At 36.1% G+C, this 14,486-nt stretch overlaps 1 protein-coding gene across 5 annotated transcripts in view; it reads right to left on the reverse strand.

Moving 5' to 3' along the window:
* The window catches only part of WDR33 (WD repeat domain 33), a 74,712-nt gene that overhangs the window by 43,370 nt on the left and 16,856 nt on the right, over positions 1–14,486 (reverse strand). For all 5 annotated transcript variants that reach the window (XM_010568207.1, XM_010568205.1, XM_010568208.1 and 2 more), the window contains exons 2-7: positions 10,228–10,452; positions 8,297–8,365; positions 7,747–7,851; positions 7,005–7,100; positions 6,371–6,522; positions 4,500–4,597 (exon numbers count right to left, since the gene is read on the reverse strand). In XM_010568207.1, the coding sequence (XP_010566509.1) occupies positions 4,500–4,597; positions 6,371–6,522; positions 7,005–7,100; positions 7,747–7,851; positions 8,297–8,365; positions 10,228–10,431 (724 nt within the window). In that variant the 5' untranslated portion in view covers positions 10,432–10,452. The remainder of the gene's footprint in view (positions 1–4,499; positions 4,598–6,370; positions 6,523–7,004; positions 7,101–7,746; positions 7,852–8,296; positions 8,366–10,227; positions 10,453–14,486) is intronic.

Raw genomic sequence — 14,486 nt, forward strand, 5'->3', positions numbered from 1 at the left:
GGGAGGGGAGGGGAGGGGAGGGGAGGGGAGGGGGAAAAAAATTGTCCAGTTATTTCTATATGACTAGCTACGGAGACACTTTTTCAGAACTTGTGTGCAGATGAAAAATAAGTTTACCATGACTGCTGTGACTTCTGCATTCATGTACAGGCACACGTGTTATTTTATAGGTGAAGATTTTTTGCACCAGTATTATGCCTGAACAGGAAATTCCAGGCAGAACAATGTTATTAAAGACAGGCAAAAGACTTTTCTTAGAGTAAATCACGTACTAGTAAGAAATTACTTGTTATAAATGGCAAATTTTAAATCCAAACAGAACGTAAAAGAATCATTATTGCTTTTAACTGTTCAAGCTAGGATAAGAAAAATCTTTTGCCAAATCTACCATGTTGGCTGGAAGATCATTTAGTGTACTACTCTATTTTACAGCCAGAAAATAGAAAAAACCTTATCTATAAAAATGTCTTATCAAATCCTGGGTTTCTACCCAGCTCTCTGAAGCATAGTGTCATCCTCCTCAAAAGACCTATTTAAGCCAGGCAGCCTTTGAAATCCTGGGAACATATACTCATTTAGATTTCAGAATGAAAACCTTACAGTCCTCCCAAGCACACATTTCTACTGGATTTTGTGTGTGTGACTGAAAGGAAGGAGAAGGACGGACAGTGGAACTGACAACATTGAAATGTGTTTGTAGCCTCCTGATGCATGATTTCATGCTGAGAAAATTATAATTAAGGAATCATGTGTTTACTAATTATCTACCCAAAATATTCTCAGACACATTAGCACAGACCCAATCCTGAGAGATTCACAGCCCCCGGTCAAATCATTGATAACATTAATTTCTCAATAGAAATAAAGGGACATCAAGGTTTTACTACATGCATTTTTTCACTAGATGTAATTAACATTATTAAAAGCCATAATGTGTATGTTCTTACAGAAACAGGGACTGTTTACATGAGTCCTAGCATTAACTTCACTGCAACTGTTTAGACTAAAGACCTGATGGTGTTTTGTTATAAATACCATTATTGGAAATATCTTTCAGAGTAACAGACTACTGACACAAAAACAACATATTGCTATACTATAGACTGCTTCTGGTATCTTATTATTTTAACATCAGTTCGATTCCTACCAGTGTATTTTAGGAAGTGCACCAAACTGTACTTGTTACCACCATCAAAATGGCAAAATTACAGATATTAACATAGGCAAAAACTACCGGTGCAGAATTAGGAGTACAGCACCTTTACTTCAAGAGAAAAGACAGGCAGTAGTTAGGCTGAGGGGAAGCAAGCAGGTAAGTGACTATGACAATGCCATTTCCCCCACCTTCAAGTTCTTTAAGATAATTCACTTGAAGATGAGTTACTTAAAGATGGCTCCCCAAGAAATGGAAGCTTTTAATCCTATTTATTTCTTTACAATATTAAAAAGGAACCTGATAAATTTGAACATACTTCTAACAAAACATCTAACAAAACACCCAAGCTCCACCTACTTTCCACCTGGAAAGCCACGATGGTAGAAACAGCAGTAGAGCAACATAAATTAGTGAAAAGCTGGGCAGCAAAGGGACTCTGAGTCAGATTAAAGAAAAAAGATCCAGAACTTCTGGCATTATATATGAAGAACAAAACAGGGTGTTCTGTTTATTTTCATTTTGACAAATTAAAAGCAAGCTGGACACAGTTAATAAGTGTTTCTCACGCAGCCCATATATTCATGGCTTTAACTACTGAAACAAAAAAAGCATAGCCTACTGTAGACAGCTGAAAGAACTCCAGCAAAACCATAAGAAGTAGTCCTATGTAACTTACCACTTCCAATTTGTTTTTCCAATCCTCTTTGGAAGGCAAGACTAGAATTGTTCCTTCAGACCAGTTTTAAGTAAAGGGAAGCATTTCATCGAATAACAGAAATAAATTAGATTAGTTTATTCCAGTGCAAAAAAAAAGCACCTGTAACAAGCCTATAGAATTTTGTCCTTTCTGTATCAGCAAAGCTTATCCCAGTACCTTTAATGCTCTTTACAGAATTGCTTTAAAAGCATTCCTTAGCATTAAAGTCCTCAAGTCTGTTTCTTAAAATATGTTCCTTAATATGTTCCTGAAAAATCGGTAGGAATAATGATATATTGATATTGTATCCATGTGAGCGATAACATTTTTTATGAACACATCTGACTGTAAATTAATAGCTGCATTTGATTTTTATAATTCAGTGTGATAACCTGAAGAATACCTTAAAACACTAAGTGAAACTTTAGATCTAAACTACACTATAGAATCCCTTCAACTTCACAGCACAAATATTAACCAGAATAGCTGAAGCATGGTTTGTGAAAGTAGGAAATAAAAAAACATTCCTTAACATGGTATTTCATCTAAACACTTCTTGTAAATAACAAAATATGTTTTTAATGAAGTGCTAACAGAATTTTAATTTACAGATCACTAACTTTGCAATGGCAATGGCATGAGTATTTACACATTTTGAAGGCTGTACTAAGCAAAGTATTACAGGTCACACTCCTAAATATGTAAAAGCAGAATGCATCTGGAGAAGCAAAAAGCTGCAGATCAGTTTCCTAAAGCCATAAGCTGTAAACTCCAAATAACGAAAATGAAAGCTTGTATTTTCCACCAAGAAACCTGTTACCCATACAGTTCTTTCAAATATGTCTTCTGATCATATTTCACAATAGCACTAGGGAGCAAAACCATATCAAATTTGCATGTTTTGCAGAAACATCCTCCCGCTCCCAGCACTCGGGGATTTTAGGTATTATTTTTGTTTTGTTGTGGGGGACTTTTTGGTGCCAGTGTTTGGGTTGGTTTTTTGGGGTTTTTTGTTTTCGCCTATCTGACAGCAGAAACAAGGAATAATCTGCCCTGTCCAACTTTATCCAGAGATTTAAGTTTTCTAAATATTTCCAACTTACGTAAAAGCTTAAGTGTACTGTCGGTACATCATATAAGTAGAAACAAAGATATTCTTTATAGAGCTATTTTTCAAACTAAAAATTCTATATTGAGACATATAAACTGTAAGAAATTAAAGCATAATTCTATCTGAGATAGTCACAACCAAAATGTTTAAGTCCAGAAGGTAACAGAAGGAAATATAATGCAAGTTCTGTTCCCTGTGGCCTAAATTAAATGCTTTACTCCTACTTTATGCAGAACATTAAAAGAATGTAGAAGAATTGGAGGGATTTTTATAGCCTCAACAATGCTGCATGGAGACAATCCCCATTTCCTCCTCACGGTTTAAATGAGTAGCTAGTACAAACTTGGAGGAGGGTATACAATGTGTTTAGTGCAGAATGATTCCTTTTGTAAAGCATCAAGCAAAACAATCCCTAATCTGTTCAGGTCCTTCCAGAATAACAGATGTCAGTGATATAGCCTAGAAATTCACTTGCCAGGTCCTGCAAAGAACACATCTACCATAATATCTATGCACAGATTCTGTTAGAATATCATCATTGCAAGAACGCTGGAGCCCAACATCTTTTCAAAGTAGTGGTGTTTAAAAGTAGTGCATTAGTAAAACAAGAGAGCTTAAGAGTCAAGAGAAACAGGGAGAGCTCTACTTGGTAAAATACATAATGCAGGTCCAAGCTGGAAGCATGATTTTAAAAAAGAAAAATCCTTAATTTAGTAAAGCACTGAACAAGCTCACACACCTAAAACCAAAATTCCATGTTTTTATTGCATACCTTCTTTGCAGTTTATCTGCATGCCTACAACCCCCAATTTCATGGAAGTCTTTAATACATTCTCCTATTAAATTATGTACCTTTGACATCTTCTACAAGAAAGGAATAGTTGTCAGAAGCTATTGTTATTGTTCAATAAGATTGCAACAAGAGAAGGAGAAAGCTCAACAAGGCCAGTGGAAAGGCACCAGAAGTTAGCACACACAGATGTTGGACAGAAAACTACTGAACTGAAGCTAGGATTATTTGCATGTGCTATGCATGATGTGATCAAAATTTACTTGTTTTCTCTACCTAAATGCTCTCCTCTTAAGGACTGAGAAAAACCAACTACCTTGCCTCTGAAGAAATCAGAATGGAAGGCACTCCCATGAGAAGAATGGAATCCTCTGCATGAAGATGTATGTTCTGAAGTAAAAGTGGTCACAAAGATTAAGCTTTGGAGAAAGGTAAATGTATTCCTGATCCAGAAATGGCTGTTCCTACCAACATTAGCAGTAGAAAAAATGTCCTTATATCCAACTCCGTTGTTTAGAGCTTAAGTGGACAATAAACAAGAGTAACGCCATTGTGAACTGCAGCCTATCTAAGTATTGTAAGGCACCTATAGCAGCAGCCAAACAAAAACTTGTTTGGAGGATTTAAGACAGGGATGTAATACAAAAATGTAGACAAGCTGATACTTCTGTATTGTGAACACCTAGTTAAAAAAAGGTTTTTCCCCCTTTTGAAATACCCCAATCAGTACTTTTGGTACACATACCTCGAAGAATTCTCTCCTCATGGCAACGTAGAAAGTCCCAGATTCTAACAGTGCCGTCGTCAGAGCATGTAGCAAATTTATTATCCGTGGGTGAGAAACTGTTACATGAAGACACACAGCAGGGGAAAGAAGTCAGCATTTAACAGATTATCTATGCTTCTCAGACAGGGCAAAATTATACTGTAATGTGTTACACACTGAAGGATGCATTTGAACATAGGGACTTTTAAGTGAATACAGCGCCTGCCAAATGACACTTCATCACAAGACATGAATTTAGCATAGGATTACTATTGCATTGCAGTCCCCTGTCAAATGAGGAAAAAAATCTGGAATTTATTCTTAGCACCTTCCTACCTATGAATGTACATGGTAGTGCCTTCTCTGCAGGATGAGAAGCAACACCAATATGATTTGGTAACTGTCAACCTAGATTTTCATGTTTGGTAAAATCCGTAAGAAAGTGACACTGTGTAGAAGCACAGGAGAACAGTTCTTAGGAAAAAACTCCTCTTCAGCCACAGGTGCTTTGCAGCAGAGAAGCAAAAATAAGGGAAAGCTGGTCACAGGAAAATGCTAGTTAGATTAACTGCTGAAAAAATTGTATACAAAACAAGTGTACCTCTTCTTGTAAAAGTAATTTGGAAAAAATCCCTCTTATTACACCCCATCAACACCATGAAAAGAATCCTACAGACACAGAAGCAGCTTCCAGATTGAACAGTCAATATTGCTTGATGAAAGTCACTGGAAAAGCAAGGAGTTTTTTAGCCATGTGATTAGGGCCAGAACATCTCCAGCAACTGACAGGCACTCACTTCCTTTCTGGTGCAGTGAAAGACCATGAGGGAGCCCTTGTGAAATCCTAGATCTTTATGATCAGGAAAGGGCTTAAAATAGTAGAGAAATTCAGTGTATGGCCATGACAGTCACACAGTAACTGAATCCAATGTAAGCACTTCTCATAATCAAACTCTGGCAGAAAATGCTGCACCCTATCAAAGAAAAATGGTGACTTTAGCAGAAAGTGGTTTTGTGGCAGTGAACCTTTATGGCCAAGGGCCAGCACCTGAACCCAAAGAAACACTGCTTTAGCTTCATTTTGGATCTGCAGCTTCTCTTCAGGCTTACTTTAAAAACACTTCCATATCTTACTAAAGATTATGTGCAGGTTTGCTTTAGAAACAACCTTCATTTACATCTTACTGATTGTATCACTATAGATTCCATTTTTTATATAAATAGACAGTTGCACAACTGAGGCATCAACACTGAACCAAGAGAATATCCTACAGTCTTCTTTTCAATGGCTTGCTTACAGTTTCAAGCTTGAAGAACCCATTCAGTATTAACATTAGACTTCTGTATGTGGCAGTCTGCGTGGGTATTTAGTATTACTGGAAGTCTTGGCTTCACCAAGCCAAGCAGTTCTTCACTTTATTTAGTGTTTTATTATTTTGTGAGAACTATGCAGGTGTTTTATTTCTGAAGGCTTTATATTTTATTCAGTTAGATTATTAAAGACTGAATTCTTTATTTGGAATGAAATTGTTGTCTTACACAGTGCGTATAAAAAGGAATAACTGATACACATCGTCACCATATAAAAATGAAAAGAATACCAGTGCAAAATGCGGCAGACAAATACATCTCTAACATATTGCAGAGGCGGATACTGGGACAATACTAATTCAGAAAGGTGCCAGCAAAACGGTGAGAAAGTGGAAACAAAAGAAAATATTGTGTTTATGTGGTGCAGGAAGTTTCCCAGAATCTGACAGAACCCATGCATTTCTGCACCCAGAATACACTTAGAGAACAGTCTAATCATGGCAATAGGTACTACAGAAAATGGTATATTGTGTATAAACCTGGCCTCTCTAATCGCCTCCTTATGTGCCTGGAACATCTTGACGTTGTTCATGTTGGACTGCCAGTATTTCACATATCCCCCGTGGTCTGCTGTCAGCATCCACATATCATTGTGTGACCAAGTCATAGCCCTTACAGGGCTGTCGTGAGCCTGTAAATTCAGAAACAAAACTTCTAGCAAACACATTCAAATACTATCTGACCCACACAAACACAAAAGTTAGTAAAGTTCCTAGTTAACAGCTGGAACAAAGAAATGAAAACAATGATGACCTAGTTAGATTCAAGATGTTGGGGGGGGGGGGAATTTCCCTTATTCTGTATACAATGGTCTTCTAAATAATAAATGAAGAGTATTTGCATTTTGTTTCCAAAGTGTTTCTTCATTATTACAAATACTCATAGTATGTTTCTGGTAACAGTTAGTGTAGCATATGGAGATGGAATGAGAAGCATTAAATGAACTGCCTATAGCCACAGTCTGACAGCAGAATAAAAAAACATAAAAGATCTCTAAGGCTCCCATTACTGCATTTAGACCACAGACCCATGATGAGCAGGGTGAAGATGTGTTCCTAAAACATACTCCAAGACCTCAAGCAAATACACAGAAATCTTGACAGATGAATTTACCTGCAATATCGTTTCAAAATTGAAAGTCAGTCCATTCCATAAAGTGAACTCTCCACTAGATGCACCAGTGACCAAGCGTCTCCCCTCAGGAGTCCACTGCAAAAGAAAAATTTAACTAAACTGGGCAAATATAACATTCAAATATTTCTTCACAATCCTCCAAACAAATCATAAGCTTCTTCCAGGAAATCTGCAGAATTGGAATTTACTAAATGACTTTCTAGAGGATGCAAGATAGACAGAAATGCAGAACTGTTCAAGAGGGCTTTTGCCTTTCTTTTGTAACAACAGGACAAGGCCCACTGTAAAAGCAATGAAAAAAAAAAAACCTAGCCATAAGAGAAGAAACAGCTTATTGGCACCAATACATTTCTAGCACACAATATCCATACTAAATTATACTGCTGACATAATGGAAAAGTTGTTAAAAGATGCTACAAGAGTCAAACAGCACAGAGACTGAATTGTCTTTTTTCTGAGAGTCAAGATAATTAGCCCCTCCAAATGAAAAAAGTAGGAAGTGCAACTCAAACTGTGAGAGTAAGAATTATTTTGTCCTCAGACCTTACCACTTAATCTCCTAAAACCCTTCACAGAAAGACGAAACACAGAAGTAGTCCAAACATTTCACATGTTAGTTTTATTTGGAAATGCTTTAACTGTTACCTTGTTTCTTTCTTCTGTTACAAATATCACTTTAAATTAAGACAATACAACTAAGTAAATCCAATACTATACTCACCCTGACAACAAACACTGGGCATTTTACTTTATTAGTAGATGTCCGAACAAATTTTGTTGTTACAGCATTCATAGGGTTGTTCAGCATTCCTATAGGAGGGACCAACTACAAGAGAAGAAACAAAAGATTTAGTAATGACATTTCTAACCAGAAACTGCAAGAAAAGCATACATTCTGAACACCCATTTCTGAAAAAGCAAGTTTTTAATTTGCAGGGATATTATCAGAAGTAAGTTGCTAGAAGTGTTCATAAGTCTGCATGATTTACCATCTCAAACATCCAGAACCAGCATCTTCAAGAGCAGCTTTGCAAACTCAGTGCATTATGAGAGCTCTTATGTTCAAAAAGTAAAAGCCTATCCAACTTCAGGTTTTCTTTGTGGACATGGAATCCAACAGAACAAGATAATGTAGAGTGAAGATATCCTTCATATCTTTAAGGCCTCTTGTGGACAAAAAGATAACCTCAGCTGGCAGGCAGAATCCTTCTGATTTTCTAAACAAATTTTATCCACAGACCTTCATCAGGGCATAGAAAGATTTTACTTACGTCATTATAATATCCTGCATCAGGCTGGATTGCTCGCATATCTCGCTGGTCTCTCTGCCATACTCTATTCTGGAAAGAAGAAAATAACTCCTAGTTCATACCACCACTATACTTCATTGTTAACCAACAGAAAATAAGGAACACACTGACAGCCTGTTTGGGAAATTCCAAAGCACTCCAAGGATTTTAGAATAAACTCACTTAAAAGACTTTGGTCTTGGGAAACCTGTAGAATTTGTACAGCATAAGCAAAAGATTCAAGAATGTTTAAAGTCCTAATTTCATCAGGCTAGAGCAGCTCATTTAAAAATGCAGCTTAACAACATGAAAGGAGCAATCCTATGTAATAAGCCACATTTTTGTAACAAAGACAACTGGTACTTTGCTGCCCAGGCTAATAGGTACTCTGCAAGAAGCACGTTCAATCATTTCAAAAGCTTTACGTTCAGGATAAGCATTTACACCATTAGGAGCTGTACTGATGAATGATGAACTCTAAATGAAATCCCGCACAGTGACACGAGCTAGAAAGGAAGCTTCTGCAGCTGAAGCATAAAGATAACAATGCATTCAAATGGATAAAACTTAGAAGACCAAGGGATAAAAATGCCTTCGATTAGTTAAATTTTGTGAGCTGTCAAACACAACCTTTTCAAAAGCACTTTACATGAATTAAGAATTAAATTATTTCAGCTTTGTGCTGTAGACTTCACCAATTTGGATCTGTGTATGTATTAGAAATATAAGCTAAAATTCTAGGTAAAACATTTCCAGCACAGTACTACAGTTTGCTAGAATTTCTTAAGCCAAGAGCAAATTACATATAAACCACTTCTCTAATTTTTTATAGAACCATATCAAATTAAATCAGTATTATTGAAGCCGGGACTGAAATGGAATGCTGGTATATCCTAATTTTGTGTAAGCATCCAAAACATACAGATACGACTTTGTTTTAATAAACAGAAGTTTGAGGGTGCTTATTTCTGCCATAGTAAAAAAGGTCCTGAATTACCGAAATATTTTTTTTTCAATTAGTCCACTACTAATAGAATAATTTTGGGGCATTCCTAAAATATAAGGATATGTTTTAAATGTTTGGTGTTTAAACAGATCTTAGCAGATAATTTAAATTTATTATTAAGAAAGCCTTCCAGTTGTTAACGCCTACAAGCTATACTCATGCACTGGCCACAGCAGATTGAATTAGTTTCATCATGTTTTTGCAATGCTGCTGTTGAGATTCCAGCAGCTCCTGTATTTACAGATTTGATTCTATTTCTTCTGAGGTAATATCGAGTACTTGTACAGTGAATCTTGATCATAAAATCATATTTCTTAAGAAATTAATACCACCCCATCAGGAAAGCTAAAAAAGCATTTTTACAGAAACATTTCCTCAACAAAACTTCATTTAAATTGTTCTGTATCTACTAACTGTACAGAAAGGGACTTTCAGAGACCACAGTGCAAGTTGCAGTGCTATTCAGTGAAATGATGAGAAAATATTTTTATGGTGCCCTAGTTTTGGAGGGGAAATACTAATGGTTTACTTCTCACTTCAGGAAACTTCTATTTCAAAACAGAAAGAAGAACAATTACGTTATTTATAATGAGCTTTTATGTTCACTGAAAAGTCAGAATATCACACAAGACACTCAATTGCACTCCAAGCTGGAATTCCAAGACAGAATGTAAAAATTGGTGTTTACATAAACTACAAGATCAGCTGTGTATATGTGCGGTTTTATTACCAAGGACCAAACCCCTTTGTATTCATACTATACCAAATTTATAAGCATTTGCCATTTAGTTTGCAAATGCAGCAGTAGATGTCCCAGTATTCCAGTGCTCTATGGACACTGAAAAGCACAATCACAAATTTCAGGAAGGAGATAAGTTTTTCAAACAAAACCAGAAAATTAACTAACCTCCAAATATTTAATTACAGAGGGATTGTAGTCTATGGTTTTTCGGTTCACAGCTTTTCTCATCCGCTTTCCATCAAAGGTAAGCTGTTGCATTGCTTGCTGCTGTGCAAAATCAGGTCTTTTGTAGAACAACTGCCGAGGCGCCTGGTGCTGGAACCTCGGCATATGGAAAAATCGGGGCGGGGAGCCAATTTCTGTGGCCATGGCTATCTTGTTTCTGAAAGACTGCAAAAAGTGAAACACTAGGTTACTACATAATAATGACAAAAATCCCACATTAATATCTCCACTAACTTAAGTTTACAAGGATAACAACTTCATAAGGCACTGCAAAGAAATATTTGCAGGTTCCTCTGAACAATTATTATTCTCCTATGCCACATACAACTGACATTGGTTAAGTACTTTGTTCTCTATCAAGAGAGATTTTGTATTGAAACAGATCACTACAAAGTTTGCATTACCATCCCTAAATTAGAAATGTGCAGAAGAATGTCCTCAGTAAAATTCGTACAAGTGCAAGAAACAGTAAGACCCTTCAACAGACTATGATATTTCAGATTCAATACACAACAGAAAACACATTAGTTACAAATTAATTTAACTATTAACAAAAAAAGTTTTAAAGGGCTGCCTCAAAATCTTATTCTAGGACCTGAAAATAAAATTACATTTCCTTTACATAATTTATAGTAAATATACCACAGATCACATTCGACCTGTAGGTGTATGTTGAATTCCATTATCACAAAATAAATGGATTACTTATTTAACAAGGTTTGATAAGTGTAACGGAATATCACTTCCTCCCAACAAGACCCACTGAGAATGTTAAGAAAATGTGAGGGGTAGGGAAAAAATATCAATATTCAGATTTTTTCTGACAGAGGGAAATGAGTCTAAAAACTGGTATTTCAGTCTGTAGAGTCCCTAAACGAGATCACAGCAACCTCTTCACAGCTGAAAACTACAATATACAGTCTTTAAAGTATATACTAACTTCAGACTAAGCAGTGACACACTCTGAACCAGTGAAAGCTCAAACTTAATTTTCAACTTTTATTTTCCCCCAATCCTGAACTCATAGTTTGAAAAAAAATTTAAACCAAAATAAACTGACAGTGTCATCAAGGGAGTGCAAAAAGGCTGAGAAACGTTCCTTTGCTTGAAGGCTAGTGTCTTCACAGAGTCAAAGTGCATTTAATAAAAAGAACAGAAATAAAACTAGTAGGTTTGGGGGTTTTTTAAGTTGAAATAATCTGTCTGTAAATTCATGAATATACTTTCCTATTTAGTTAAAATACTCATATCCTCAACTTGGAAGAGTTGGAAAGTTGTTTCAACTGTCAGTCTTAAAATTTTATCTTGCTTATTTGATCTCAATAACTGAAAAATGTTTACATTTTGTAAACAGCAAAATAAAGCTAAAATAGAAATGCTAGACATAAAAGAGGGTTTAAAAGTAGTACATAGTTTGATTCTTTTTAAGAGGTTCTTTGTAAATACAAGGAGCAGGTTGCCCTTTAACCATGAGACAGTTTGTTGGCACAGGGCAGGGATTAACCTTCACAGGCTTTGCAAACTTAGAATTCACACACTCCTGCCCACTGCTACCGAAAGTGTGTCAGGCCAGCTATAAAACAAGCCATTTATGACACCTGGCTGTTAGCTACACAAACAATTCTAATGTGCAAGGGGAAAAACCCAAAAGCCATTACAACTATTCTCCACTCAAGACAAACAAGTCCAAACTAAACCAGCATGTTTCTTTAAATGAGGTAAGGAAATTTAAGACCTTTGGCAGGAGTAGCAGCTTTTATTAGACTAACTTGTGTAACTGGAAAGAGATACCAGCTTTCAAATAAACAAACCTTCATCTTGTGGCTGAAAGGCTCATTTGCCCAAAAGCTGCCCAATACCCGGTGGGGTCTAATAAGACACCACCTCTACCTCCAAATACTGCCACATTGTAACACCACAGTAACAACACAATTACCACATTAAGCTCGTCTGAAACAAGAAAAAGGTATCAACACTTTCTCATGGAAGAACTATGTCAAGTACCCCTAACACTATCTCAGATTCTCTTACAACTTGTCAGAAGGTATCAAACTGTTGTACAGAAAGTTTCAGGTGTTAAATCTCAAAAGTAAAATTAAAAAGGATAGTAGTCCTTTTATAGCAAAAAAGAGAAAGCAGCTTCTTCAAACAAGCTGGTATTAAACATGCAAGTCCATTAATAAAGTCTTTTTAATGTAATTTTAAAGCTTATTCATTACTCAGGAAAAAAAAAAAGAGAAAATTTCCAGTACTAATCTCTTTAAAGTCTAAAGATACACACTCCTATATCAAGCAGTGCTTTAAGCCAGAGGGAAAGATATTTTTTCGAAGTCACACATCTGTACTCTCTTATAGGCAATGCAAAAATAAATTTCAAGAACCAAGACCAAGAATGCAGACAAAGATATATGCTGGGGCTTCCAAAAACACTTTTATCAGATGTATTTGCAAGAAAACATTACATAAAAATGTCTTTTTAGAGAAACGCTCCAAAGCAACGAGTTAATTAAGCATTTATTCTCATCTTTCATAAAAGAAAATCTCCTGAAGAAGATTTTTCAATTACCAACATAGGTAAATAAAGCATTAGCTATGATATGGATCAATTTAGACTGCACATACCTAAAACTATCACAAGCAGCATCTAGCTTAGATTAGCATAAACAACATTCACTTAACATGCAATCAACATCAGCAAAAACTACTACTTAAAAGGTGATCAAAGGCATAAACATGTTAGTTGCGCCTCTTCATGCCTACAAACCCTTCTGAGTTCACGATTATGACAAGGCAATATGTGACATCACACCTACAACAACATGACAAGGGAGATGACACAGGATTAGGAAAATGAAAGGTTTATTCTGTTTATGTTCTAAGCAGTTTCTCCAACATCCGAGATCACTGCCTCAATCACAAAAAGCCTCCAACCTACAGTTATAAACTTTGCCAAAAGATTTTTGTTTACCCAGCTGCTCATGATTTTTTTTCTAATAATGGCTCAAATATCATGCTTTTATCCACATAATATCCTTATGCCCAAGTCATGTTTGCATTTGTCATATATATATCTGAACAGATATATAAAGAGTGTGTGCACATGCACATAGAAGTGTGTATATACACACTGAGTGAAGTTTCCAAACAAAGAACCTTTAAAAATGAAGGGGGGGGTTGATACAGATTCAGTTATCAGATGAAACTGGAGCATTTATTTCCAAAGACCTCTACTTCAGTCAAATATACCCATTTAAGTTACTAGTATCGTACTTTGTCTTCTGTTGGGACAAACCAATGCCTCAACAAGCTCTCCTTTAGATCTCCTATATCAGCTAAAACAGTATCCGAGTTCAATGCATCTACAGCTAAAGCTCCTGTTGTATTGGGAGCATGAGTAGAGACATACAAACAAATATTGGAGGACAACGTGTAATCCAGAGTAGTAACATCCAATTTCCTATTTTAATCAAAGTACCAAACTGTTTTTAGAGTCCATCAACAAGGGTTTAAAAGGAAGACTCCATTTTTTCCTTAAAGTACAGAATTAGAAACAGCAGCAAGATTTTTCCAACATAAAGCATAGGTCAGCTCTTACGTTATTGTTTCTGGATAGTAATGTTACTAATTAATTGCTATTCTCTTCATTATACTTTTACCACAATTTGAACTGTGAATTGAATTTTTGTATGCCATTCTTTCATGCATCCTTATTGTTTGCAACAGAAACACGACTCTTCAGAGAGCTGACTGTCAGTTTTCCCCTTTCTGTCCCCACAAATAGCCTTTCAAAGCTGAGTAGCTTTCACACATTTGGGGGTTAAATGTATTCGGGGATATAGAGAGAATATATACTGAATTCACTGAGCAAAGATAGGGCCATCCAGAAACACTGGAAGATAAGTAACTGGACCTACTTTTCAGCTAAGATGACAAAAGAAAGCCTGAAAAATGCAGTCAAACTGGGGAATAAGCAAAGGCACATCTGACATGAAACTGAAGGCAGGATTAGGACCAGATGGACAAAAAAAACCCAAAGACAAATTAGAAGAAACACAGTAAGAGTAGGAGTAACAATAGAAGCAAAAACACTAACTGAGGAGCAAGGTCAGTCAAGAAAGAGAGTTAATGAGAAACCTGACAAATAGACACAGGTTTAAGGGGGGGGGGGGGGGGGGGAAAAAAAAAAAAAAAAAAAGAAA

Source organism: Haliaeetus leucocephalus, unplaced genomic scaffold, assembly GCF_000737465.1.
Source record: "Haliaeetus leucocephalus isolate CR32 unplaced genomic scaffold, Haliaeetus_leucocephalus-4.0 Scaffold240, whole genome shotgun sequence".
In the NCBI taxonomy this organism is placed as follows: domain Eukaryota; kingdom Metazoa; phylum Chordata; class Aves; order Accipitriformes; family Accipitridae; genus Haliaeetus; species Haliaeetus leucocephalus.